The sequence below is a fragment of the Polyodon spathula genome, chromosome 3, assembly GCF_017654505.1.
Source record: "Polyodon spathula isolate WHYD16114869_AA chromosome 3, ASM1765450v1, whole genome shotgun sequence".
Taxonomy (NCBI): Eukaryota; Metazoa; Chordata; class Actinopteri; order Acipenseriformes; family Polyodontidae; genus Polyodon; species Polyodon spathula.
In genome coordinates, this window is record NC_054536.1 from 28,352,066 (window position 1) to 28,378,983 (window position 26,918).

Sequence of the window (26,918 nt, forward strand, 5' to 3'; positions counted from 1 at the left end):
GGATAAATTCAAGATGATTTCCCCTCTACCATCATCAAGGCAGTTTCAACCAGGGGACTGTGATTTCAAAGTAGCTGAAGGATGCCGTCATATACACAGCGTCTGCAGTAAATACCTCTTTTCTTCATGACGGACTGTCTGTACCAATTCAAGGAGATTCCCTTTCGGCATTTCCACAACCCCCAGGGTGTTCAGCATGGTGATGGCTGAAGTAGCAGTGCATGGGCATCTACATCTGTCTGTATTAGATGACTGACTAGTACGGTCTCCCTCAAAAAAAAAAGTGTTGAGACAAAGCCAGTACCCTAAAGCTCCTCATTGGCCCGAGAGGTTCTGGATCTCGGAGATCCTGGAAATGGCAGAAGCCAGGCCCCTGGCCGTACAGATGAGCAGCGATCTGCTATCCCAGAACAATGGAAGATGTTTACCACAATCCTATGTTAATATTAGCAGCTTGAAGATTGAAGGGCAGCTGCTGAGGAACTAAGACCTGCCTGAACAAGTAAAAAACTTCCTACTTAATCCAAATAACAAAACAAAAAAGAAGGAAAACATTCCACTTTTTCAGGCCTATACAGGCAAATGGAAAGAAGTTATTCTCTTGTGCCAATCAAAATCTCTATACTGCTTGGATATCTCTCCATCTTCTCATAACTCAGCCACCTGTTTCACAAGGGTTCTCTCTACCCTTCGTTAATGTTCACATTGCTGCAATCTCCAACATGCTACCTGGCTGGGAATGTCACAATGAAGCCTTAGTCTGGTATTTAACAAACTTATGTTAGCACTGTTAGAACCTTGGCTACATGCAAGAACAAATCTTAACTTAGAAAACAGCATTTCTAGTGAGTGATCTCGGCAAGAAGAAAAGACTTTCAAATTGGATCTCATCCTGCATCGAGCTAGGTTGCAGCCTTATAAAGAAACCATCTTCAGGATCAATCGCAGGGTAAGGTATGGCTACCATAGGGGTAAAATTAAAATCTGCTCAAAACAAGATATTTGCCACGCTGCTACCTGACCTCTTTCGAGACCTTTTATTAGCGTTGTAACTTGAATGTGTTTTGCACTCAGCCTGTGGAGGCTTGTGGTCCAGTGGTTGAAGAAATGGGCTCCTTACCAGGAGGTTCCTGGTTCAAATCCAAGCTCAGCCACTGACTTGTGTGACCCTGAACAAGACACTTAACCTCCTTGTGCTCTGTATTTCAGGTGAGAAGTTTGTTGTAAGTGACTCTGTAGCTGGTGCATAATTCACACACCCTAGTCTCGTATCTTGTAAAGCACCTTGTCATGGTGGTCCACTGTGAAAGGCTCTATATAAAAACAGTATTATTGTCGTTAGTTTTACTCTGTTTATTATCTACATATTCCTTGACTAACATTTAACCTACCACCCTCTTGTCTGAATCCTTTGGGTTGGTTCGTTTTGTGTGTGGAGTTCATCATACAAGGTAGGAAGACAAAGGTTACCTGTAATGGGGTTTCTTCCACACACATGAGCTTTTGCGTCAAAGGTATTATATCAGTGATCTCTGGGTAATCGATCAGTTTCTTTCTCCTGGCTAAACAACATGGAGACTGGGAGTTCACTTTTTGTGTGGCCATATTACAGGTAATCCTCGTTTTCTTGAAGTGAAGGTGTTGTGGTATTAGCTGAGCACTAGGGGCTCCTTAGATTCTGGAATTGGTACCCAATAGTACTGCCTCCAGCATCACATAAGTACATTTTAAAAGCAGTGGGGGACCTAGAGCAGAGGGCAACCAGTTTTTTCCACTATTTTTCTGTGCAGTAGACCGTAGTCATTCTTGAATACACACGTTTCAATGCCAATTCCATCAGTTCCCAGAGGGAGATTATTGCTCAGTGATGTGAGAGAAAGCCTCCAGGCATAAATATGAGCCAGAACAAGAGTTGAGGTCAGGCAGGAGCTTTTCAGAGCTGGTTTTGTGTTTGTAGTAGTTAATCAGACAGGGTTGTGTCCTTTTATAACCTGTACATTTTCATAGTTATAGAGGGTATTAATTCTTGCATCAGTGTGAAAACTCAGTATTATGAAACAAAAAGTTACATATCTTTTGTAGCAGAAAATCATTAGTTATGAGTGCTTGGAGACTGAACATGTATGAGAGTACGCTGCTAGGAGTAATAACACTGTGTAACACATTTTTTTTTTTTTTTTGGTTCCTGGGTAGTAAGTGTTATTTCCTAATTACTTATGCCTCCAAAGTATAGAAAATGGCTATTATTCCCCTCAAACTTTGCTTTTGTGACCAGGACAGTGATATTTTGAAATGTACCTATTTTCCAGAACATTCCAGATAGATTCAGTGCTGAGTAAACTTGGAGCAACTTCTAGAACTTTCCAGTAATATAAATAGTAGTATAAATACAGGGGCCTTAAGCCCACCAGTTCAGTTTAGTTCCAGCTGCCTAAGTGGATACATTTCTGCATTTTTCTGAGATGGCATCAAGAGGCTGCAAGCATCCGGCAGACGCATTTTGCTATGTCTGCGGCCAATTTATCAAGACAAGAGCGAAAAAGTACTCCATGGAAGCATCTGCTAAGATGTGTGAGGCCTACAAGGCATATTTCGGCATGCCTGTTGGGGATCAAGACAAACCCTGGGCACCTCATTTCACCTGCGAGCACTGCAAAAAAACTGGAAGGTAAGATGGACAATTGTTGCTCGGAATTTTATGTTATAAAATTAGTTAAAATTTTTAAAATTGTAAAAGTTTTTAATTTTAAAATGTTTTACAATTTTCAATGTTATTGAAAAAATATGTCATATATGAAAAATGCTGCGAGAATCTCTTACACATTAGTCATTCGTGAAATAAATGTATTTTTGCAGGATGGTACAGAGGGGAAAAGAGAGCCATGAAGTTCGCTATCCCAAGAATTTGGCGGGAACCTACTGACCACTCAAGCAACTGCTACTTCTGCATGGTGGACCCTTCCAAACGTCGGACTGGCAATAATGCACCTGCTATCACGTATCCAGACCTTCCTTCATCCGTCGCCCCGGTGCCACACTGCCATGAGCTCCCCGTACCCACTCCTCCGGAGAAAGAGCAGCCGTTTAGAAGAGAGCAGCAAGTCAGAGAGCAAGGAAGACGTTGTAGATCCAGATGACAATTTCAGAGGTGGAGCTAAGGAGAGAAACCCATACTATCCCAACCAAAAAGACCTCAACGACTTGATTAGAGATCTTGGTCTCACCAAGTCCAATGCCGAGCTTTTGACGTCTAGGCTCAAGCAGTGGAACTTGTTGGATGAAAGTGTGCAAGTCGCAGATCAGAGGAAGCGTCACCAACCTTTTTCCAGCTTCTTCACCCGTCAAGATGGGCTCTGCTTCTGCCACAATGTGACCAGTCTGTTTGAGGCAATCGGAATCGCCTGTAACCAGAATGAGTGGCGCCTCTTTATTGACAGCTCATCCAGGAGCCTCAAAGCCATGCTGCTCCATAATGGTAACAAGTACCCGTCTCTTCCCGTGGCTCACTCTGTGCACCTCAAAGAGGATTACAACAGCATCAAGACCTTGCTGGACGCCTTGAAGTATGCTGAGTACGGCTTGGCGGTCTTAGGAGACTTCAAAATGGTGGCATTCCTGATGGGTCTCCAAGGCGGTTTTACCAAGTTTCCCTGCTATCTTTGCCTTTGGGACAGCAGGGACACAAGCGCACTACCACAGGCGGGACTGGCCACAGCGGACCGAGTTCTCTGTGGGGAGGAACAACATCAAGTGGGAGCCACTGGTGGACCCCCGGAAGGTGCTGATGCCACCACTGCACATCAAATTGGGCCTTATGAAACAATTTGTCAGAGCTCTAGATAAGGAGTCGGCAGCCTTCAAGTACCTTCAAGACTTCTTCCCTAAGCTGTCTGAGGCAAAGGTCAAAGCCGGTGTCGTCTTCAGACCACAGATAAAGAAGATCCTGGAGTGCAATGAATTCCCCAAGAAGCTCACTAGTAAGGAGAAAGAGGCTTGGAACAGCTTTGTCGCAGTGGTTCGGGGCTTCCTGGGCAATCACAAGGCCGAAAACTATGTGGAGCTGGTTGAGACTCTGGTGAAGAACTACAGCACAATGGGCTGTAGGATGTCCCTCAAAGTCCATATCCTTGATGCTCATCTTGATAAATTCAAGGAGAACATGGGAGCGTACTCAGAGGAGCAAGGCGAGTGCTTCCACCAGGATATACTGGACTTTGAACGCCGCTACCAAGGACAGTATAACGAGAACATAATGGGAGACTACATTTGGGGGCTGATTCGTGAAAGTGATTTACATTATAATTGTAAATATCGAAAGACTACTCACTTCTAAATCTTTTGTAGTCATTTTTGTATTACTTTAGTATAAATACATGTTAATTTGGATTCATATGTTGTTTTTTTTCTGACTTTATGTGAACGAAAAGACACAAATTCGCCCGTTTTCTCATTGGAAATAGGTACATTTCAAAATATCACTGTCCTGGTCACAAAAGCAATAGCCATTTTCTATACTTTTGAGGCATAAGCAATTAGGAAATAGCACTTACTACCAGGGAACAAAAATTGTGTTACACAGTGTAATTGATGGCATATTAAATTCTTGGTAGGAGCTGCAGATGGACCAGCAAGCTAAGAAGCATTTACAGGAGGAATTTGATGCTGTACTGGAGGAGAAAGATCAGCAAATCACGGTTCTCCAGACTCAGGTAGAGTGTTTTACCACTTTGGTATAATTTTTAATTTAAATAATTTAGTAATCGCCAATTATTTTATTATTTTCTCCCAATTTTGCATATCCAATTTTTTTTCGGTTCAGCTCACCGCTACCACCCCCCGCGCTGACTTGGGAGCGACGAAGACAAACACGCTGTCCTTCGAAGTGTGTGCCGTCAGCTGACCGCTTTTTTTCACACTGCAGACTCAAAACTTGTTTTTAAACTCCTATGGCAATATGATATTTGTAAATCCTTGATTTTGTAATATTTAAAGATTGTTTTATCTTATCCTTGGTTATGCTCTTTACATTTGAATAAAATGATTAACTACAAAAATAAGGCCTGGCTGGCAAGCGAGCCTGCTGTCAATTTTTTGGAAGAGTTATGGCAAATGGTGAAATTTAGAAGCATGTCTAGCTTGGCGATCTGCAGCAAGACCAGCATAGAGACTTAGCTGAAAAGCCAGCAATAAAATACATGACATGAATCAATGAACACATGTATTGTAATTGTTTAATTGCCTCAGTCTTATCAGGCCATCATATGCAAACTGCACACGGACAGAAAAGAAAACAGACTGATGAAACGTTGGTGAATGTGTCTCTTGTGATCAGGGTGCAAGAGAGAGATCCAACACTGAGAATGGAAAATGCACAAGAAAAACATCAGAGACTGCACAGGTTTTGAAGATCAAAAAGGGTCAAGTTTAATATGGACCTTGGGATTTACCAAGGTCACTATTAAACTAGATACAAACAGGTCTACTGTTTTTCAAACACTGTAAAAATGGGATTGCCTCAGTTGATGTTTCCAACATGTACAGTATATCTTTGCATATCTTAGACCGCAGTGTAGTAAACAGCATTGGTATGGTCATTTTTGTGTGTTTAGGTGTCCTTGCTGAAGCAGAGGTTACACAGCGATAAGGGGAGTGCTGACCTTACCCAGCTGACCACTCAGGCTGCAGAAAGACAGGTGGAATCGGAGCCTCAGATCTCCAAACAGGAGCTCAACACAGAAAACACTAACCTGTCAAAAGGTAAGTCTACTATGTAAAACAAGTGTATTCTAACAGAATGGACATAAAGATGTACCCATAGGATATGCAACAGTGAGATGGCATGTTCTTTACCTGTCTGATTGTACAGAGAAGACATTGGTACTCTCACAACGTACCTAGACAGGGGCTTTGGCACTATGCCTGTCTTTTGAACAGAAGGAACAGACTTGTTAGCCACAGACTATGTATCCTCCTTTACACTGTAGACCACATTTGTGAATGAGTTTCTAAAGGCATCCAAAGTAAGTACATTGGGATACATAGGAACATTTATTTAGGAATGAAATGTATTTGGGAAACAGCATTTCACAACTGCTTCTTTGCAATTAAAATGTGTACAGTAAAATACAATCTAACATACTTGATGAGAATAGGATTTATGCATATAGGTGCTTGAATAATGTTTTTAACTCGAATAGATGTGTGTGATGTAATTGAAGACTTGATATGCAAATTAATTCTAAAAGTTCTGGCATTCTAAACCAGTCCTCTCAAAAGGCAGTTTCTTCCAGTGATTGTATTTGCAGCAAAAACAAACAAAAAAACCCAATTACTGTAGATTAGTGTGCTAGCACCAGCCTCTGCTCATTCCCAATATTTTAAAAAGTTTATGCTAAGCAAGCTCTTAGTGTCAGCATACTGACTGCCATTAGTGACCATTCAGCTTCTCTCCACTAGATGGTACCGGAGATGCGTCGAAGACTCTGGATGCCTTGCAGCAGAGAGTGAGACGGCAGGAGAATCTGTTGCAGAAGTGCAAGGAGATGCTACACACACACAAGGAGCGCTCCGCACAGCTGGGCAGCGAAAAGGAGGCACTGCAAGAACAGCTCGAGGAGCTGGAGAAAATCAAGGTAGTGCCTCTTTCCTGGGTGTTATGCATCCCCATGAGGAGAGCTTGGAAATGAGGAGAGTTTTCCAAATTTAAAATGCATTTCACTCTTATAATATTACAAAGAGAATAAGGCCATTAGCTAATTAACAGACAGGATAAGGTAGGATGTATATTATTTAGGAAAAATGCCTAATGTTTATAATTCTAAAATTGTATATAATATTTTTGTAAGCAGCAGACTTCCTTATATGCAGTTTAATCTTTGCAAGGAATGCACTAGCACCGCTGCAGTTTTTTTTTTTTTCCTTTTGACCGCTAATCTTTGCCCACTTAGTGTCACGTGCAGAAACAGACACTGTATACGCATGCAAACCAATGCTACCGGCCACCGCACACATTCCATGCCCTGTACAGAGTATCGGGTTTAACCTTTGGCGACATTGCTTAATATCAAGCCAGCATTACATATCCGACCCTGATAGTTTCTCCGTACTGGTTGGCGCTGAGCCCATTGGTCATTGCCGAGTCCTGCATGGACGTTGGGTGATTTGTATCAGGTTCCAAGCCAGTTTTAAAAAAAAAAAGATGGAGATTGCTGTGTATCTGTCGCAGTTGCATACAAATGGCAAAATCATAGATTATGAGAAAAAAATAGCAAATATATTAAATGATTACTTTTCACAAGTTTTTACAAAGGAGGATATGGGCAACATGCCCCACATGTCAACCTTTTCCTATCCAGGTTTAAATAACTTTAACATAACACAGGCAGAAGTGTTAAAGGGACTAGGAACTGTTAAAATAAACAAATCCCCTGGGCCATATGAGATCCTCCCAGTAGTACTCAAAGAAATGAAAGCAGTTGTTTACAAACCACTAACCAAGATCATGCAACAGTCTCTTGTGTCGGGTTGTACCGACTGGAGAATTGCAAACGTAATACTGATCCACAAAAAGGGAGACAAAACCTAACCAGATAACTATGGACCAATAAGCCTGACTTATTCGATTACATGTAAACTTGTGGAAACTATAATAATAACCAAACTGGTAACAGTATCCTGGGAGACAGTGAGCATGGTTTTAGGAAAGGGAGATCATGTTTAACTAACCTGCTTGATTTTTTTTGATGATGCAACGTCGACAGTGGATAATTGCAAAGCATATGACATGGTTTATTTAGATTTCTAGAAAGGTTTTGACAAAAAGTCCCACACAAAAGAATGCAAACTGAATGCAGTAGGGATTCAAGGAAATGCATGCCCATGGTTCAGGGAGTGGTTAACATGTAGAAAACCGAAAGTATTGATTAGAAGAGAAACCTCAAAATGGAGCAATATAACCAGTGGAGTTCCACAGGGATCAGTATTTAGGTCCTCTGCTATTCCTAATCTACATTAATGACTCAGATTCTGGTATAGTAAGCAAACTTGTTAAATTTGCAGATGACACAAAAATAGAAGGAATGGCAAACACTGTTGCAGCAGCAATTCAAAATGATCCAGACAGCATTCAGAACTGGGCAGACACATGGGAAATGACATTTAGTAGAGAAAAGTGTAAGGTACTACATGCAGGCAATACAAATGTCCACAATAAATACCATATGGGAGATACTGAAACTGAAGAAGGAATCTATGAGAAAGGTCTAGGAGTTTATGTTGACTCAAAAATGTCTTCATCTAGACAATGTAGGGAAGCTATAAAAAACGGCAACAAGATGCTCAGATAGATAGTGAAAAGTGTTGAATTTAAATCAAGGGAAGTAATGTTAAAGCTTTACAATGCATTAGTAAGGCCTCATCTAGAATATTGTGTTCAGTTCTGGTCACCTCGCTATAAAAAGGATATTGCTGCTCTAGAAAGAGTGTATTCAGAACTGAAAAATAGAAGGCACTTTTTTTACACAGAGAATTGTGGGATCTGGAGCCAACTCCCCAGTAATGTTGCTGAAGCGGACACCCTGGGGTTCTTCTAGAAGCTGCTTGATGAGATTCTGGGATCAATAAGCTACCAACAACCAAATGAGGAAGATGAGCTGACTGGCCTCTCTGCGTTTTGTAAACTTTATGTTATTATGTTACCGTATATAGCAAAATATTAGCGCACTTAACGGCTATTCTGTATACGGCTCTCTATACCATGACTGGGTTTGACCCACAAGTCTTGTGCAAGAGGATAAGCATAACATGTGTGTCTGCTTGGGTATGGAACACACAAGAGTTTTTGAGGGACCGTGATTTTTGCAGCTCATGTGCCGTTTTCCATGTGGACACTGGAAAGACAGGCGTGTACCCTGTAAGGAGTGTTTTGCATCCCTTACACTGGCACAGCAGCCTCATCCCTCCCCACTGTCCCCCTGAGAGACCCCTTTTTTCTCACAGTCTTTAAGAACATGGAAGCCCAGTGCTTGGCCCCGTGCTTGGATCATTTATTACCTGGGCCACACCAAAAACAACACTCACAGCAGCACATTCACAAAGCAGCTTGTTTCACTCGGCCCTGCCTGTGCTGATCTGGGCACCTCCCCTATATGCTTTCATGTCCCCGCCTCCCCGGACATCACCCACCAGTCTCGGCTGTGGCAATCTTACAGCTTACCTGCAAACAAACAAACAAATAAACAACAGGGTGTCACATAAAAAAAAAAGTCTCTTGTACTGTATGCTTATTTTCTTCTTATTTGGTCAGAGAATCTTGCCAGTTCTACTTTCAGCAGCTCTCAGATAATAAAGGATTTCTCGTCGGTACGGCCTTTACTATAGTAGAAAGTCATGCAAGGTTACGTCGCAAATGGGATTTTCACTGCTGAAATCTCGTAAGCATGTTTCAAGCGAAAATGAATTGTGTATTTGGTCAATTGTACAGATTTGTAGCATGAGAAGGCGATTTACCCACCCTTTTAAAGTCTTACAGTGATTTAGACGCACGTGTCCTATTGCATGAGGTATGTGTTTGCTACATCGCATTAATCATGAAGGTGGAAAGAGAGTATTGACTATTTACGTTACGTGGAAACTAGGCCATTGAGGAACTTTACAGTAGTTACATGTTTGTCATCAAATGTTGTTTCTTTTAGTATTAGCTACTGCATGGTTTAGCCATGAAGCTGGAGCCCTGATACAGAGAAATAAGGACTGTTCTTTACTTGCTCCATTTTTCGTAGCACCATTATTTTTATTTTACAGGAAACGCTGTGGTTTTGTGTTTTATTAGAAAAACATGTGCATGAATAGCAAACCCTTGACAGGCTTGCTTTGATTTTGTGTCATTCCAAAAAACATTCCCAAGAAGTATACAACTCCAGCTTTAGAAATGTTTTCTCCGTGCCAGGAAGACAATAATGTTTTTAACAACATTTACCAACACTGATGGCCATGTGCTTTTAATAGTACAGATTTACATAATTAATCAGTATAGTATAAACAAATCAATATGTAAAATTGAAATTCCCAGGTTCTTTCTGTTGCCAGGCAATGTAAAGTAAGGCAAATGAAGCAGCATTACTCATTGAAAACCAGGGAATTAACTTGCATGTTCAGGTCAGTGTAGATACTACTAGAAGTACTAACCATCTGCCACAGTCTCTAACAGTCAAGTGTAAGTAGATCCAATTTTTTAAATGTATTTTTATTTATGATGTTTGCAATCATTCTGAGTTGTTCTGATTTAACCTGGATTGCATGTGCAAATGACAGCCTACAGAGGTCTCAGTCAAAGAAACTTAACATAGAAAAAAAACAAACAAGCATAAATGACTGGGGGTGGGGGGTTAAATCACTTTACCAAAAGTTGATTCACAGAGCCCATCCATGTGTGAGCTGTCACGCTTCATTATCCCCCTCTGTTCCAGTGGGCTCATTTTATACCCACCCACTCCTCTCTTTTCTTCTGTTGTAGGCATATGCCTTGACTGTGCAGTTTGTTTGCTTGTCGAGAGTCGTAAACAGAACAGGGCGCTAATGGAAGAGAGGGATTCTAAGGTCAATAACATAGTTTGGATTGTTGTTTTCCCAAGTGTATTGACATTTGTTCCGTGACCCACAGCAATGAGTAATGCCACGAAGGAATTTTCTCTTAGTGGAGATTTGCCTAATACTATATTTTACAAAATAGGGAAATACTTCTGTTTCTCATGTAAAAGAATTTGTACTCAATAAACACTGCAGTGGTGTGGCCTACAATAACAATCTGGTTTTTACAGAATGCATGCAAGAAAAAGTTAATGGTGTTGAAGCAGAGTCTATATAGAGCATCGCCCATGTGAAACTATGTTTATCTGTCAGTTCTGGTGTCGGCCTGAGAAATCGTTTACAGTAACTCTTTGAGGCTCTTTAAAGACAAGAAAGAACAAAGACAATCTAAGGCTTGCAGATACTTAAGTCATTATGAAAGCCTCTCATCTGACACCAGCTCTTGTTTGTTTTCTTAAGGAATCCGACAATGTTGAAAAAACCAGGCTGATTACTCAGCTCCGGGATGCTAAGCATTTGATTGAAAAGCTGGAGCAAGATAAGGTGGGTTTATTCTGTTTTAAAGGAGGGAATGAACCAATCAGACCTGAGGTTGAGGTGATCTTCCACTGCTCACGCCCTGAGAATAGGCCTGTCTGATTTGGAGCCGTTGAGGGATAGGGAAGGGCAAACCCGCGGAGATTAACTTTTGTCCTCCAGAAGGGTCACCTTTTGTAATCTGGTGTGACTTCATAAATGAGTACTAAATCAGTTAATTCCCTGTGTACTTACACCTCAAGTTGGTAAATGAGACACCTGTGGAGACATTTTCTTTCTTTTTTTTATTCCTAAACAAAGCGAATTTATTTCTACATGAAATGAAAAAGAATAAATTCATATCTTATCCCAAAATGAGGCACTTGCGATGTTCACAAGCCAACTTTCTTTGCAACAGCAGCCTGAGAAACCGCAGGAGACTCCAGCTCCTTCAAGAGTTCAGCGTGGTTTAATTTACGCAAGTCACAGCGTAATCACGTACTCACTGCACTGTGCTACATGAAACTGTCTTGTTCTGAAAAGCGATCTCTGTTCATCATTTGAAAATACTGTATTCCAATTAAATGAAGTGACATCCCAATTAAACTACATAAATAGCATTGGGAAGAATGCTAGAGTGCTAGAGCTGTATCAGGAGCTGTATCCCATTTAAGCAGAAATCACAATTATCAGCATCCCATTTAGGCTGCGCCGACTGCAATTTAAATATGTACACGTAAAGTAAATTGATCTAAATCATGACAGATCTAAGTACCACTACCCTTCAAATCACTGATAGGACCCTCCCTGTAGATACAAATTTCTACAGTCAGAAATGCACTTGTAACAGTATTTCATACACGGTTCGATTTTTGTTCGATTTATTTTCATAATCAAAATCTATATCTTATTATAGATGCCATTATTTTAGATCAATTGAATACACCTTACAGTATGCATTTTCATTCTGATAAACAGGTTCAAGTGAAGTAGGTAATGAGCCTGGTCTTGAACTAATATTCCTCCAAACTGTTGTATAAAGGCAGTCTGCATCAGGCTGTCACCAAGCTTACGAGAGCACCTTGCCTGTAGGTATTTATTATAACAACATGGACGCTAACACAAACGTATTTAACATATAGAAAAGGAAACTGATGTTCAACAAAATTAATTGTACGTTTTCAAACGTGGCGTTCCTTTCTTAGGGAATGGTCATTGCAGAAACCAAAAGGCAGATGCACGAGACTCTGGAGTTGAAAGAGGAGGAAATTGCCCAGCTCCGCTCTAAAATCCTGCAGACTACAGCATTGCACGAGGAGCTGCAGTTGCAGAAGGAGGAGTCAGAGAAAGCTGGTAAGATACTCTCTACCTCTGTCAATACCAACACACCCACCTGATTTGTTGCTTTCACTTCCATTGTCCAGTTCAGCTGTCTTATGTGTCTTGTAAAATATAATGTTCTTTTAATCCATTTACTTGTGTGTCATGTACTACTTGTTTTAGCATTTCCGCCTCTTACACCAGTTTATGTTCTAAAAGTTAACAAAATTTTTTTTTCTTTAATTCTATTGCATAATTTTCCACAGGACTTTATGCAAAGCTGCTGCAGAGAATGAGGTTTAAAGCAAGGCAAACTTTAGTTAGTTTATTCAGAAGATCTCGCATGTTTCAAAGTAGTCTTTTATGTATGTATGTGATTTACAGAATAGAAGGTAAGAGGAGAGCCAAAACAGTATTGTAGTGAATTATGAAACCCCAAGACACCCTAAAATTGGCGCAGAGCAGAACTTAATGCCTTAGCATTCGTTATTAATGTGAACTGTCATAGTATTAAAACATGTAAAGAAGAAAATAATAAGTTGCTTTGATAATCGTTTAAAAAAAAAAATTAAAAAAATGCTGTCATATTGATTATTTGAATTGCACATTGATTGTATATATATTGTTTCATAGCCATGAGGTGCACTATTCTTACACTCCATTTTATTTTTGTGCATCCTCGCATGCCAATAAGTGAATCATGGTGCCTTTCCCAAGCCTTGTATGAACAGGACTGGGGTAAGGGCTTTTTATTATTTCTGCAGCATAGGGGAATGCTTGCGCTAGGCTGTCCAAAGTAAATGCTTTGCATCTCAGGCAATTTTTTATATGTATTTTTGTGTTATTATTAAAATTAGACATTAAGAATGATGTTTAATAAAGAAAAGACAAATGTGAGCATTGCTCAATAAAGATTAATTGAAGAAGTTAAGATGACCAGCAGAAGAAGTAACGGTCAAGGACATTTCTGGAACTAGAACTGGATAACTAGATCATCTTTTATTCTTTCATCTCGTTATTCAAATGTTCTCTTTCATTACTTTAGTTTAATGGTCCTTTATTATAAATAGATGGTTACTCATTAGTTATTTTTTATTCTTGTTCGTTTAATAGTTGAAACTATAAAAGGTAGATGTGATGATAAATTAATAAGCTCAAGTTTTTGATATCCGCATGTTATATGGAGACATCTTTCTGTCTGTCTGCATATCAAACTTACATATACAGTACATACGATAGATGTGCGTCTGAGAGGCTTACAAGTATATGCTTATTCAAAGATTCATTTATAAACATTCTTCAAACAGTCTTTAAGGTTTAGTGAAAATTGGCCCATTTTGATTAATCAACTGTTTTAAGGAAGGCTAAGAGATTTTGTTCTCGGCTTTAAGAGTTGTCCACAAAACCACAATCCGAACAACAACAGAAGTGAATACCACCTCATTACGCAAAATCATTTAAACAGTTTGTTAATTGTAGTATTACACATTTCAAATGTAACACTTAGAAAAGGGCTTGCGGTTTCAGTTTAGCATTTCACATTGTTTGCTAAAAGTAATATGATTATACATTAACAATGTAAAAAAAGGTTTTCAAAGTTACACGTTTTTTCATTTTTTAATGCCTACCGTACATTCCTGGGTAAAGACTGTGCTATTCTAGGTTCTGTGCATCTCCCTTCTACAATTTACCACATATTCTACCACCAAATTCATTTCGACATACACGCCCCACTTCTCTTTTCTTATTTATTTAATATATTAACTGTTTGAACGAAGTGGAGTGAAAACCAAATCCAGTTACCAAATTAACAATCAGCTGAATCTCGTTATCGAACAAGTATCAAATAGGAAGAAATGTTTGAAGTGGCATAAAGAACTCAAAGTGCTGAATCAGTATCAAAATAATCCACAGTTTCTCGGGCCTAACAGCACTCGAAAGAGTGAATTCTTTTTTACCGATTTTAACACTTATTGTTGTTTATCCCTGTAGCACTGCCCCTGTAAGTAATGTGTGTGGGGGAATGCAAGGTTGGCAGGGACCTCGCAAACGCTAGCCAGGGCAGAGCGTTTCATCTGCGCTTTGGATACTGTCTTTCATGATGAAGTTAAAGCAGGCACAGTTTAAAAAAAAAAAAAAAAACGAAATGCATATTCATTTTGTAGTATGATAAACAGAAGACAAGGTGGTTGTGTGTGGGTATGGGCACACATTGATTGAATTTTTGCGTTACCGACTAAGAACTACTGTCTATCCCAACAGCCACAAAACAAAATATTATTTAGACGAAGTACACGTTTTTGTATACCAGTGTATACATATTCTCAACCACATGTAACACACCAGGCAATCTTTTTTGGCAACTTTTCAAGTGTGGTGTTTGTTGTTGTTGCAGACATTTTCAAGCAATTTATTTAACTCAAGATTGATTAGAATTTGTGGCTTGATCTATTCACACAGTGAAATCTGTTCAAATGTTCCCTTCAACATGTTGCTTCTTAAGTTGCCCAAAGGTTGCCTGATGTTTCATGAGCGGGTGAGGACAGTGAACCATCTTAATTTTAAATATTCTAAGCTTCAGTGTGAGGTGAGATTGCCTGAGCTCCATTGTATTTACCTCCAAATTGCCTTTTTGTTGTGTATAACTGTGACCTGGTTTCTCTCTGTGCCTCATAGCCCTGACCATTTATCCCATTAGCACCATCTTACCCTGTGACCTGTGCTGTGCTTGTGATGTTCTGTGGCTGTGCTACTGCATGAATACTGTAAATGCTAATTTGTGTGCTTTATTGATGTATGACATGTATCTTTGCTCTTTTTGATAATCAAGTCTAACCAAGGATAGAAAAAAGTCTGTATTGCATCTTTCAAACAAATTACCAGATTGCACAGTCAAATGAACATGTTTGTCAAAAGAGAATTAAAATCATGCCGGATATCAGACAGGCTCTGGAACATTCTGAACTTAAACGTTTGAGCCATTTATAATACAGTCAACAGATGCTTTTGAAAAAGTCAAAACTATACATGAGTCTGCCTATTACTGTAGAATTCTAAAATGAAACGTGATAGAACGAGATTGGACAGGTTGTAAATATTTAAACAGACACAAAAAAAAGCAAGACAATAACTCAACAATGTCAAATTTAGCTTCAAGTGGAATGTAAATATTGTGTAATAAAAAAAAAGAAAGCATTTAAATGTATGCCCTGCTTTTTAAAGCCGGGCTGTCTAGCGGATGGCTGTCATGATTTAGATTGTAAGTCAAGTCCCCCATTGGAACCTATCAGAAGCCACTACACTTACAGCACCGTTGAGAGTGTAGATCTCGCTCAGTTTCAACAGCAAAGCATTCAGAACGTTTAAACCACAGGTTCTAAAAAACAGGTTAAGTACGTTAATATCAGCTTTACGTCTGTTTTTTTTTTTTATTAGATTTTAGTGGTTTATATTACATTTATTGGTATTCTGTGGCTACCTCTAATCAAGTTGAGAGTGTACGTTCTATTGCATTCTTCGTAAGTCAGACCTGACAAAAGTGCCCCATTTAAGGCTGTCGAATTTCAAAAAGACAATCAGTAGTCAGCAATTTGGTCTGCTTTTTAGTTTTACTTGTTTACATTTTATTCAGTTTTGTTTGTAATTTTTTTTTTTTTTTTTTTTTTTCTGTCTCTGAGCCCTCTGATCATCAATAAAATAATTTTAGCCAAACGGTGTACATCATTTGGGACAGTCCTAGTTTAAACCATTTTTTTTTAAGTCTCTCCTGTTTGTATATATATATATATATATATATATATATATATATATATATATATATATATATATATATATATATATATATATATTTCATTGAAAGCCTGTTTGTATTCCCTCATTAGAAAGGGCTCCAAAAGTCCTCCCTTTATGAAGAAGAAAATACATATGATGTTTAGCATTACATAGCTGCCAAAACCTGCCTAATTTTTTAGAGAAGAAATAATCATAATTGCATCTAGCCCTATACAAAATAGTACTGCACAATTTCTGACTTCAGAAATAGTGGTTGATTTGTGGTTTTATTTTCTTTCTCCTAGTTAAGTGAACATTGCCACTAATGAGATTTTATATATAGTTTACTGGTCACAAAATTCACTTGAAATGGACATTGCAGTTGATACTTAAACATATAGTATAGTTCAAAGCAAAAATTATGTATTGCACCAGTAGTCTGATTTCAGCTTCATAGTGAGTATTATTATTTGATTTTATTATGTTGTCCATTCATATTGAGTGACCTGAACTAATAATACTGTCACCCAGAACCATCTTTTCATATTTTTTTCACTGTACAAATTCCACAAATACCTGTACCTTCATGAATGCAATTGTGACATTGTCTAAAAAAAAAAAGCGATATACAGTTGTATACATATTTTTGCATGTGTGGATATATGTGTTTGCGTAGCAAACAAACACACTTGTGAATGTGTGACACATATTTAATTTATATATTTCCACCAGTTTTATTATTCATTCCACAAGTCTTAAATCGGCAGTACACAAATACAACAATAGAGTGAAAGCTGCTCTCGGCACCTGTCAATTTGTCTGCTGTGAATCAGTGAGTTGTCTATTTTATTTTAGCATTTGAGGAGCTAGAGAAGGCGGTAGAAGCCCAGCGGAGACTGAAGGCCCGAATGGAGGAGCAGATCAAGACTGTGGAAAAGACCAGTGAGGAGGAGCGTAAAAACCTACAGCAGGAACTCTCCAGGGTGAAACAGGAAGTGGTCAACATCATGAAGGTACAGCACGATACTTCTCAATTTTCTTCAAACTAAACACAGGGTTACAAATTGGCGTACCACATGTTGTCTACTTACCTGAATGTCTTTGTGTAGCCTGATTTTTTTTTTTTATCAGAGCGGTTTTAGTTTTTCATCATATTTTGAATTTATAAGTGAATGGTCTTGGTCAAGAAGCTTCCTTTTATTAATACTAACTGTATTAGCAGTATGGGCTGGATTATCAGACTTGATTCTAGTGGCCAAGTTAATGGGGTCTTTTCAATTGATCTTAACCTGAGGTGGCCAAAGTTGGCTTTTCCAGTCCTTGTCTTTGCACCAACTACTCCTGTTATATATTTTTTAAATTGAAACAGATAAACCTCCATCCTGACCTTTTAAAGTACTTCATTATTCCAGTTTAAATCTGGAGGGAAATGGCTCTCCAGGACAGTGATTGGACACGGCTGATATTAACAGTTGCAGATCTAAGTACCTCCAACTTTTTTAATATTAAAAAAGTTCCCAGCCTGTCAAACTCCTATTTATTACACACACCAACCAATCTCCTTTGGAGTTTCCAAATATGGCTGTGCATTGAAGGGTTGTCTTCTTCGATTTAGTTGCTGCTGTTATAATTCTTGTACTTGAAATCTCACCTGGCAGATCATATTCAGAGTGCATGTCGTATTAACACCGCTGCAGTGGAGATTATCCGTAGTTATCAAAATGAGCATATTGAGGGTAACAAACTGCAAGAGGGCATGAGCAACACACCAGTTATAGTTATAAACCTCAAATAAAATACAAATTTGTAATAGATGTGGGACGTAGTGTTCCACAAATACTCAAATAAATAAATAAATAAAGGTGTTGTTTTAGGAGGTGCTGCCTGATTTTTTTTTTTTTTTGTAATTTCTGAAGAATTATCCTCCTGTGACATTCTTACCCTTAACCTAACTAAATACATAAATAAGCCCCTGTTAGAGCAACGGCAGATTATTGCTGATCAGCAAAAAAAAAAAAAAAAAAAAAACACTCAATTAAGATCAGTAGAGTCTACAAAAGTCATGCATATTGATTTGTATCTTTTGGTGTTGGTGGAAGAAGCAAGGGGTCAATTGCATTGCATGCCCGTGGGGTATTACAGATGCCCCCATAGTGGATCACTTCAAGAACAGATGTCAAAGCTCCTGTGACCCCAACTACCTCTCGGTATTTAGACATTTCCTTTCACTTAGACAACCTTGTCAAAAAGATAAACTTCTCTAATTGGTGCTTAATTATCTATGGAAATGCCAACAGTTTTGAACTTAGTGTACTTATTTAAGCAATCCATTTCCACATGTTTTCCATTCTATTAGTAAATCCCTGGATTTTAGCTCTTGGTTACAGCTTGAATTCATACAGGCATGTCCTGCTTTTGAGGTTTTCATTTTACACATATAATAATAATAAGGTAGCGTGTGTAAAGATCTGTTTTTACAGATTTTAATGGAATTTTATCGAAAACTAGACTCTCTGCATGATCTTGGTTTGTGGGAAAGTGAATCTCTTAACATTTCTATGCATTTGATGCATGCAGTGACTCCAAAAAAATATTTGAACACTACTGCTGGAGTTTACCGAACTCAAAGTAAACATTAATAAACATCTTTTTATCCCTATGAAGATAATTATCTGTTCTTTTTTAAATATTTTAATGAGCAAGCCACTGGATAAGCGGTAAACCTAAATGTTAGTTTTTTAATATTTTGTAACTCACCCTGTAACTTCGGGCATGAGAGTCCACTGTCTATCACCTTATCAATAGTAGGAGGAACATTTTTAACTGTAAGACTTCAGTCAATATGTGTATATTATTACACCTGAAGATGCTATTCTCCATGTTAATGTCACAAGCCCCTTGGCGGCATTACTGAATACAGGTCTACAAACTAAGACATGACTAGTTGCATAAAAAAAAAAAAACAGTGTGTCTGTGTATTGCAGAAGTCCTCAGAAGACAGGATAGCAAAAGCTGAGAAGATGCATGCAGAAGCCCTGGCCAGCAAAGAACAAGAGCTAACTCTGAGACTGCAGACACGGGAGGCCCAGTTACAGGAGCAGATGAGAATCGCTTTGGTAAGTCTAGTTTCTCTGCATACTTTCAAGGTGTTCCCATTCCTCCGAGCACTTGCACCAACAGCAGACAAGGGAGTACACAAAATGTAGTAATAATGTGCAAGCTATTGTTTTCAGAAAACTTTTTGTATTCATCACAAATCTATTCGTTTGTATGTATTATGCAGTTTACAAATGACATGTTTCTTTTATTGTTAATTGCATGTGTTGCCATTTATATGACATGTTTCTTTTATTGTTAATTGCATGTGTTGCCATTTATAAAAACACATTATTGTGTATGATGTTTCTGTTATTCTTTAAAAAAAAAAAAAAAATGTTATTGTTCATAATAAAAATACATACTTTTACTACATTTTACTGTCACACAGGGGTTAATGGAAATGTTATATACATCATCGTTTTGTTTTCTATCTAATAGTATTTTATTTCAGAGGTAAAAAATAGCAGTTACAATTATTTCAGAGTCTGGTACCTGGCCTGTACATTAATGTTTACATCTGCCTTGAAGGGTTTAAATGTTTAATGTGATCCCCTTCCAATCCCTCAAATTTCTAAATTGGTAAATAACTGGAGTATGTAGCTGAAAGAAGTTTCATTGGATGATGAGTCATACTGCTTCATGCACGGATTACAAGGCGTTGCCTTGTGGAAATCACATGTCAGAAAAGTTGACAGCATTATTTACACCCTTCTCGCCTCTTCTATGCATATTGTCACATTAAGGGAGTCAAGAGGTTGTGTATTGTCCTAGTTTACATTGTTTATATTTTATAACAAAAACACGTACACTTCTTTCCTTTGGCTTCCTCAAAGGTGAATGTGATGTTTAAAGTGAAAATAATCTTCAGATTAATGTTTCTCTTTAGCATTGCAACCATGTTGACAAGTTAGTGAATTTAGAGACATGATTCATTATTGATTTCCCAGCTGTTTGAGATCATATTTAAATAGTTTCATTCTTGTTTAATTACCCATCAAGTCCCAAAGGATGCAAGTAATCGAAAGGAGTCAGCTGTTCATAATTTATTTATTGTATCTTTCTGTCTATCTTTTCTTTTTAAGTTTTATTTTGTTTAAAAGTCACAGATTAATGGTGTGTTTGTGTGTTGAAACAGGAGAGATGTCAGGCTGAGAAGATGCAAGTGATTCAGGAGAAGGAGCAGCAAGCTGCACTTTCCTTGGAGGAACTGGAGCTGCAGAATGCAGCCATACAGTCTCGGAATAAGAACCGGGTACAGGAGCTGCAGCAGGAGCTTGAAACATTCCGCAATGTAAGTGCAGTGGAAGAAAGCAGTGTTTCTGCTTTCTTAAATTACAGTGAACTCTCAGTCGTCCACTCTCCATCAGTTAAATGCACAAGGGGTGTTAAAGTTCTTGTGTTGAGGACGAAAGAGACTATAGCTCTACAGATAAAACTACTATTGGGTAGTGTAAAAAAACAACTGTCAGTAGTATCTGTTTTCTGATAAAAGTATAGCCTAATCTAAACTATGGAATAATGTATAGACAGGAATTTTTTTTATTTCAGAGTAAATCTGTTTTGTCTTTAACATAGGTAGAGGGAAATATTTTCAGCAAAAACCTAGTGTGCGTAAATGCTTGTAGACAGAATATTACCAATATATAAAGCAGTGTGAACATGCTATGTATTGAATTAAAAGTTGGATCCTAATGGTAAAAGTAAAAGCAGACCCATTTTGTATATAGGCTCTCTCAGGCAATTAAATTAAATGTCATACACTAAATTTTTTTTTTTAAATTTTTTTATAGAATACCATTTTTATTCTGGAGCACTTTATTCTAATAAAGTTGGGTATGCCTATGCATTGATGATTGAACTGTCTTTTATTACAGAAAGTACTTGAATTGGAACGTTCCCTGGCAAAGAGTTCTCAGCACGGGACTGGCCAGTCGGATGAGCTGTTTGCACAGATTGAGGCCGAGAAGAACAAGCATCAAGCAGAAATTGAAGCAATGGAGGAAAAGCACAGGGTAGAGATAAATCACCTCAGAAAGGAACTTTGGGAGCTCTGGTCTAACAAACTTCAGACCACAAAGAAGCAGTACCAGACTTCTGTGGAGGAGCTCAAAGAGAAACACACACAAGAGTTGGAGGCCTTACTTAAGGAAAAGGAGTCCCAGTTCCATTCCCATATCAAGGACATGAACCAAAAGACCCTGGAAAAACTTGATGTCAATCAGACTGAGCTGGAGACTATCTCGTCGGAGCTGGCAGAATCACTGGAAGGAAGGAAGCTTTTAGAAGAGCAACTGGCGGCCTTAAATTATACCATCAACTCTATTAAACAGGAGTATGAGATTAAGCTTGAGCAGGAGAAAGCCAGGTACCTGGACGAAGTCAAAGGCTTAAAATCGGAGCTTGAGCAGTCATTTGGAGGTGTTGAGAATACTCTGAAGAGGGAACTTAATAACCTCAAGATGGTCCTGGAAGAAAAGGAAAAACAGTTGGAGGAACTGCAGGCAAGAGAAAGGGAGCTGAAGGAAAATGCTGAGAAGCATCAGCAGGAGACAGCTGCTAAATTTGAACTGCAGATGGAAGAGCTAAGGGAAAATGTGAAAAAGGCAGAAGCAGAAAAGGAGGGCTTGACAGAAACCAGCTTGACACTGACTCGGGTTAACTCTGAACTGGAGAATTGTAAATGCCGGGTACAGCATCTGGAGCAGAAGCTGGAGGAGGTACAGAAGGAATCTGATGAGAAGGTGTCTTCTCTCCAGGCAGAGCATGCCACAGAGATTGCAGAGCTTCAGAAACAGATTGAGAAGATTAAAAAGGAGCTGTCTGAAAGCGAACAATCTTGGACTGAAAAATTGGCGGTACATCTCCAGCAGGAGAATGATTTAAATAAACAGCTAGTGGAGGTACGAACTGCAAGCGAAGAGAGAATAGATGCTGCTAGAACAGAGTGTGAAACCAAGCTTAAAGCAAATGAGGCGAAGATGGACAAAGTAAAGCAGAAGGCCAAGGAGATGCAAGAGAAATTTAAGAAAAAGCTCTCTGATCAAGAGGTCAAGCTGAAGGAACAGTATGATAAAAAGCAACACGAGCTGAACCAGAAGGAAAAAGAGTTCAATGAGAAGATTCTGGAAATGGCCCATGCTGGTTCTGCTGGGATCAGTGATGCGGTCTCTCAGCTAGAGCTGTCCCAGAAGGAACAGCTGGAGAGTTTGAAGGAGTCTCACCGGAAAGGGCTGGAGGAGCTGATCCAAGGATGGCAACAGAAACTCAGCCAGCAGGAGGAGGAAATGCAGGAGAAGCATGAGGTCGAGCTGCAGGAGAAAGTGCAGGAGGTGGATGAGGCGAGAAAGCAGCTTGGGGCCACCAGGGAAGAGAAAGAGCATGTTCTCAAGGAGGTGAAGGGCCTCAGGGAGGAACTAGTGATGTGGGAGACCACAGTGCAGAAACTACAGGCAGAGCTAAAGGAGGCTGCAGCACAAGTAGAAAATTTGTCCAAGGGGGAAAACATGCTGAAGGAGCAGGTGGAGGCAATGGAGAATAACCTTAGTCAAGTTTTGAATGAAAGAAACTCTCTCCAGAACCAGCTCAGTAAGGCTGAAGAAGATAGCAATAAAAGGGAGCAGGAGCTGGCAAAACAGCTAGAGGAGACCCATGGCAAACTAACAGCACTGGAAGCCTCACATTGGAAAGAAGTTGAAGATCTCCAGAAGACACTCAAAGAAAAGGTCCTTGAAATGCAGTCCAAGGAGGAGGAGTTCAGAAAACAGCTTAATCTGCAAACAGAACATGTATCTCTTTCCTGCAGTGAAGTTCAGAGAAACATGGAAGTTTTTGCTGATGAGTTCTTTGACAAATTGAACAGCAGAGTCGGTGCCCTTAGCGATAGAATTGCCTGTAACCAGAAGCAGGCAGCACAGCTTAAAAATGTCATCCTGACCAAGATTGAACAAATCGGCCAACTAGAAATACAGCTCCAACAAATAACAGAGGAGAAAATGGTGTCAGAAAATTCATTGCTGCAGATGACCAATCAAATGCAGGAAAAAGAAGAACATATTAAAGCCTTTAAAACAGAAAAGGAATCTTTAGAAAAAGACAGAGGCATCCACTTGGAAAGTCTGTCCGAGAAAGATATTTGCATTGAGCAGCTGAGAAAGGAACTGACTGCAAGTACAGAGACCAACATAAACATTTATGAAAACCTGAAAGAAAAGGAAGCCCAAATCTGTAGCCTGGAGGGTATGATAAATGACTTGAAGACTCAGCTTGCCAATAGTGTAGGTCTTGCAGACAAGGAAGAAGCCATATTGTTACTAAATCAGCAACACAGGGAGGAGCACCAGAAGCTAATAAACCAAATGCAAGAGTTATCGAAGAGCATGGAGGCTGTTAATCAGGAGAAGTCGTCTGCCCTTGACCAGGCAGAGCAGTGGAAGAGCAAGCTGTCAGACTGGAAAAAGAAGACAGAATCCAAGTTCATGCAGAACCAGAACACCGTCAAGTCACTGCAGGGCAAGTTGGAAGAGATGGAAAAGGAAATACATGAGAAAGATGAACAGTTAGGCAAGCTCACAGACGATGTTGATAAACAGTTTTGTAGCAAGTCCGAGATGGACCAGGTGCTGAACGAGAAAGAGAAAAAAGTAGGAGAGTTAACTGCCGAGCTACAGAGCTGTATAATCAAGATTAAGGAGCTGGAAGAACAGCTTGCCAAAAAGACTGAGGAACATGATCATCTTATTGTACAACTGCAGCAGAAGAATCAAGCAAAGGATGCAGAACAGAAAGAGCTGGTGCTGCAGCTTCAGCAGGCTCAGGTGCAATTCTCTGAAAAGGACGGCAGAGTCAATGAAACTGAAGAGAGGTTACAGACTACAGAAAGGGAGACTGAAACTCTCAAGCAGGAGCTTGAGCTCAAACAAGAGGGCTTTGAGAAGATAAAAGCAGAACTCCTGAAGATCAAAGAAGAAGAACTCAAGGCAGCAGAAGAAAGATGGTCTGCAGAGTGTGCCGGTAAACTGGCCGAGCTAAAGAGGAAAGCCGAACAGAAGATTGTCATGGTGAGGAAGCAGCTTACCTCACAAGTGGAAGAGAAGGAACAGGTTGTTAAGAACTTGGAAAGCCAGTTAGATGAGTTGAAACAGACAGTGGATAAGAAAGAGGAAAGCATCAAAGCCTTGCAGCAAAGAGTGAATTCACTCGACGATTCAGCAAACAACAGGGAAGAGATGGAAAAGCAAGTCAAGAATTTAAGGGAAGCCAGCAAGCTGGGGAAAGAAAGCACCTTGCAGAATCTGAAGGAAATGTATGAGGAGAAATTTAATGTTCTTGAGAAAGATCTGGCTGATAGGGACCTCCAGGTACAGAAGATGCAGGAGAGGGAGACAGAAAAAGGGGCTACTGAAGAAGCACAGAACAGGCATGAAGAGCTTCAGAATAGCTTGGAGCAAGCAGAGGAAGAGAAACGCAGACAACAGGCAGAAGTTTTCAGGCTTCAGGAAGAATGGCAGAAGCAGAGTGAACTGCATTCTACCTTGCTTGATCAGCAGACAGAATGGACTGCAACATTGTCAGATCTTCAAAAGCAACTGCAAGACAAGGAAGGAAAGATTCAGGAAATGGAAAGCAGCTTGGAGCAAATGAAGAAAAACATGCAGGCAAGAGAATCATCTGAGAAGTCACTGGAACAGAAAATAAAGGAGCTGGAAGCCAGTTTAGCCAAGGACAAGGAGGGCTTTAAAGTAGAAAAACACTCCTTGTTTGAGCAGTCTGAAGTAGAACTGAAAGACCTCAGCCAGCAACTGGAGAAGAGTGGGTCCCTTTTGAGAGACTACGAGGAAGGTTCACAACAGAAGAACAAGTCTGATTCGGAACTGCAGAGCCTTCTAGCAGAGATGAGAGCCAAGCAGAAAGAACTAGATGGCAAGCTGCAGGAGGCAGATGGAGAGAAACGGAAGCTGCACAAAGAGATGGCAAGGCTGCAGAAGGACATCCGCTCCTTGCGTAAAGAACACGAGAAAGAGCTGGAGTATGTAAAGAAAGAGATGGCTGAAGAAAATGAATTAAAAATGAAGTAAGTTCTCTGATGTACCTTTTTGAGTAAATTGTGGTTCTGGCATAGTCGATTTTAATAGGTTCCAGGTGTCTGTCAGATATGTAAAAATATTTTCTCTAACAGGGAGTAGTTATACTACATTGTAATTGCTTTATTAACGTCGGGACATTATAAATTAACAACGTCATCAGTGTGTCTATGGGCCCTTTCAAACTTAGTTCATATGGAGAGGTTAATTTGCATTAGAGTTCAGTTAACACCCAAGTTCATTTTGGCAGGTGTGAAACATCAGAAATATTTCTTTCACATCAGAGTGCGCACCAAATGAGGGGGTTAGGATTCACTTGAAAAGGTGGTCTCTTCCAATTTTTTGAGGAGTAACTGTAATTAGTTTCCCCACACAGTCAGACAGTGTGAAACCAATAGCGTTAGAAGTCACAACAAAATAGAAACTGAACCAATTAGTGGTGATGTAATGCAGGGACACCCCCAGAAATATTTCGCATGATACCAAAACTGAACCACCTCAACATTTCATCTCATGCCGGTAACGACTGTATCACTATGCCAAATGTGCTACATTTTTGTTCTGTCCTGAGTTTCGCAGCACATAAACTGTCAAATTACAACTGTGCAATCAAATTGCGTCACCATTTCCATTTCTGAAAATGAATAGTGTGCACTGCCATTGAGATAGAAAAGTAACTAAAGTAACAGCCATGAAAAACTGAACAGTAAACCAAATAGTCCATGACGACAATAAAAGGTACAAAAATAAAACCTATTTGATATACAGACTGAAATGAGAGAAAAACTGTGGCACATATGTTTTATGTTTGATCCAGTTCTAATTATTATTCTTGCAATCACTACAACCAATGTAATCGTTACCTTGGCTGTATTGACATTGTTTTATGCAGTGTGTTCAATCATTTACCAGAAGCAAACTAAAGATACTGATACAGTTTTTAAATACAAATTAAACTTAAAAGTGCACTTACTGTGTTCAATCCTGGAAGAGCAGCAGAATTCTGATGCTGATGTGTGCAATATCCTATACTTGAGAGAATGCAGTACTGTAACATTCAGTGCTGCCAACGCGCCAGAAACAGACGGTTCGGTGCTTTTTATTGATTTTCAGCCTGATCGAATTCATCATCCCATTCTGAATTTTATCTGCTTCCATTTGCTCATTACTTTCACTAAATAAACAGTACAATTCAATAAGCTTAATAATACAACTAATTAAGTCTATTTCAAACAATATTACATATGATGCAGAAACTTTGTAAAATTAATGGTACGCACAGTGCGTAACATGCTTATGGCTGTGTGTTTTATTCTGTTTTATTATATTTTAGCCACCGCACATGAGCAAAGTTTTTAAGAGAAAGTAGGCATAAATATACTGTTTCTCATAGGAGGCAATGTTTCAGACAAGGGTGTCAATGCAGAGAGAGAGCAAGTGATGCACAGCAAGAGAAACCAAAGCCATTTATATACATAACATAACAATAATAATGAAATATATATTATGTAGAAAGACTTGTAAAAAGCCTTAATGGTTTTACTT

The 26,918-nt window shown here is 39.2% G+C and overlaps 1 protein-coding gene across 4 annotated transcripts in view; it reads left to right on the plus strand.

Annotated features, from left to right (window-relative positions):
* Nucleotides 1-26,918, plus strand: part of LOC121312945 (golgin subfamily A member 4-like) — an 80,067-nt gene that overhangs the window by 22,894 nt on the left and 30,255 nt on the right. For all 4 annotated transcript variants that reach the window (XM_041244927.1, XM_041244929.1, XM_041244930.1 and 1 more), the window contains 9 exons: nucleotides 4,611-4,709; nucleotides 5,610-5,757; nucleotides 6,457-6,632; nucleotides 11,047-11,130; nucleotides 12,309-12,456; nucleotides 17,050-17,207; nucleotides 19,179-19,310; nucleotides 20,429-20,584; nucleotides 21,168-25,363. In XM_041244927.1, the coding sequence (XP_041100861.1) occupies nucleotides 4,611-4,709; nucleotides 5,610-5,757; nucleotides 6,457-6,632; nucleotides 11,047-11,130; nucleotides 12,309-12,456; nucleotides 17,050-17,207; nucleotides 19,179-19,310; nucleotides 20,429-20,584; nucleotides 21,168-25,363 (5,297 nt within the window). The remainder of the gene's footprint in view (nucleotides 1-4,610; nucleotides 4,710-5,609; nucleotides 5,758-6,456; nucleotides 6,633-11,046; nucleotides 11,131-12,308; nucleotides 12,457-17,049; nucleotides 17,208-19,178; nucleotides 19,311-20,428; nucleotides 20,585-21,167; nucleotides 25,364-26,918) is intronic.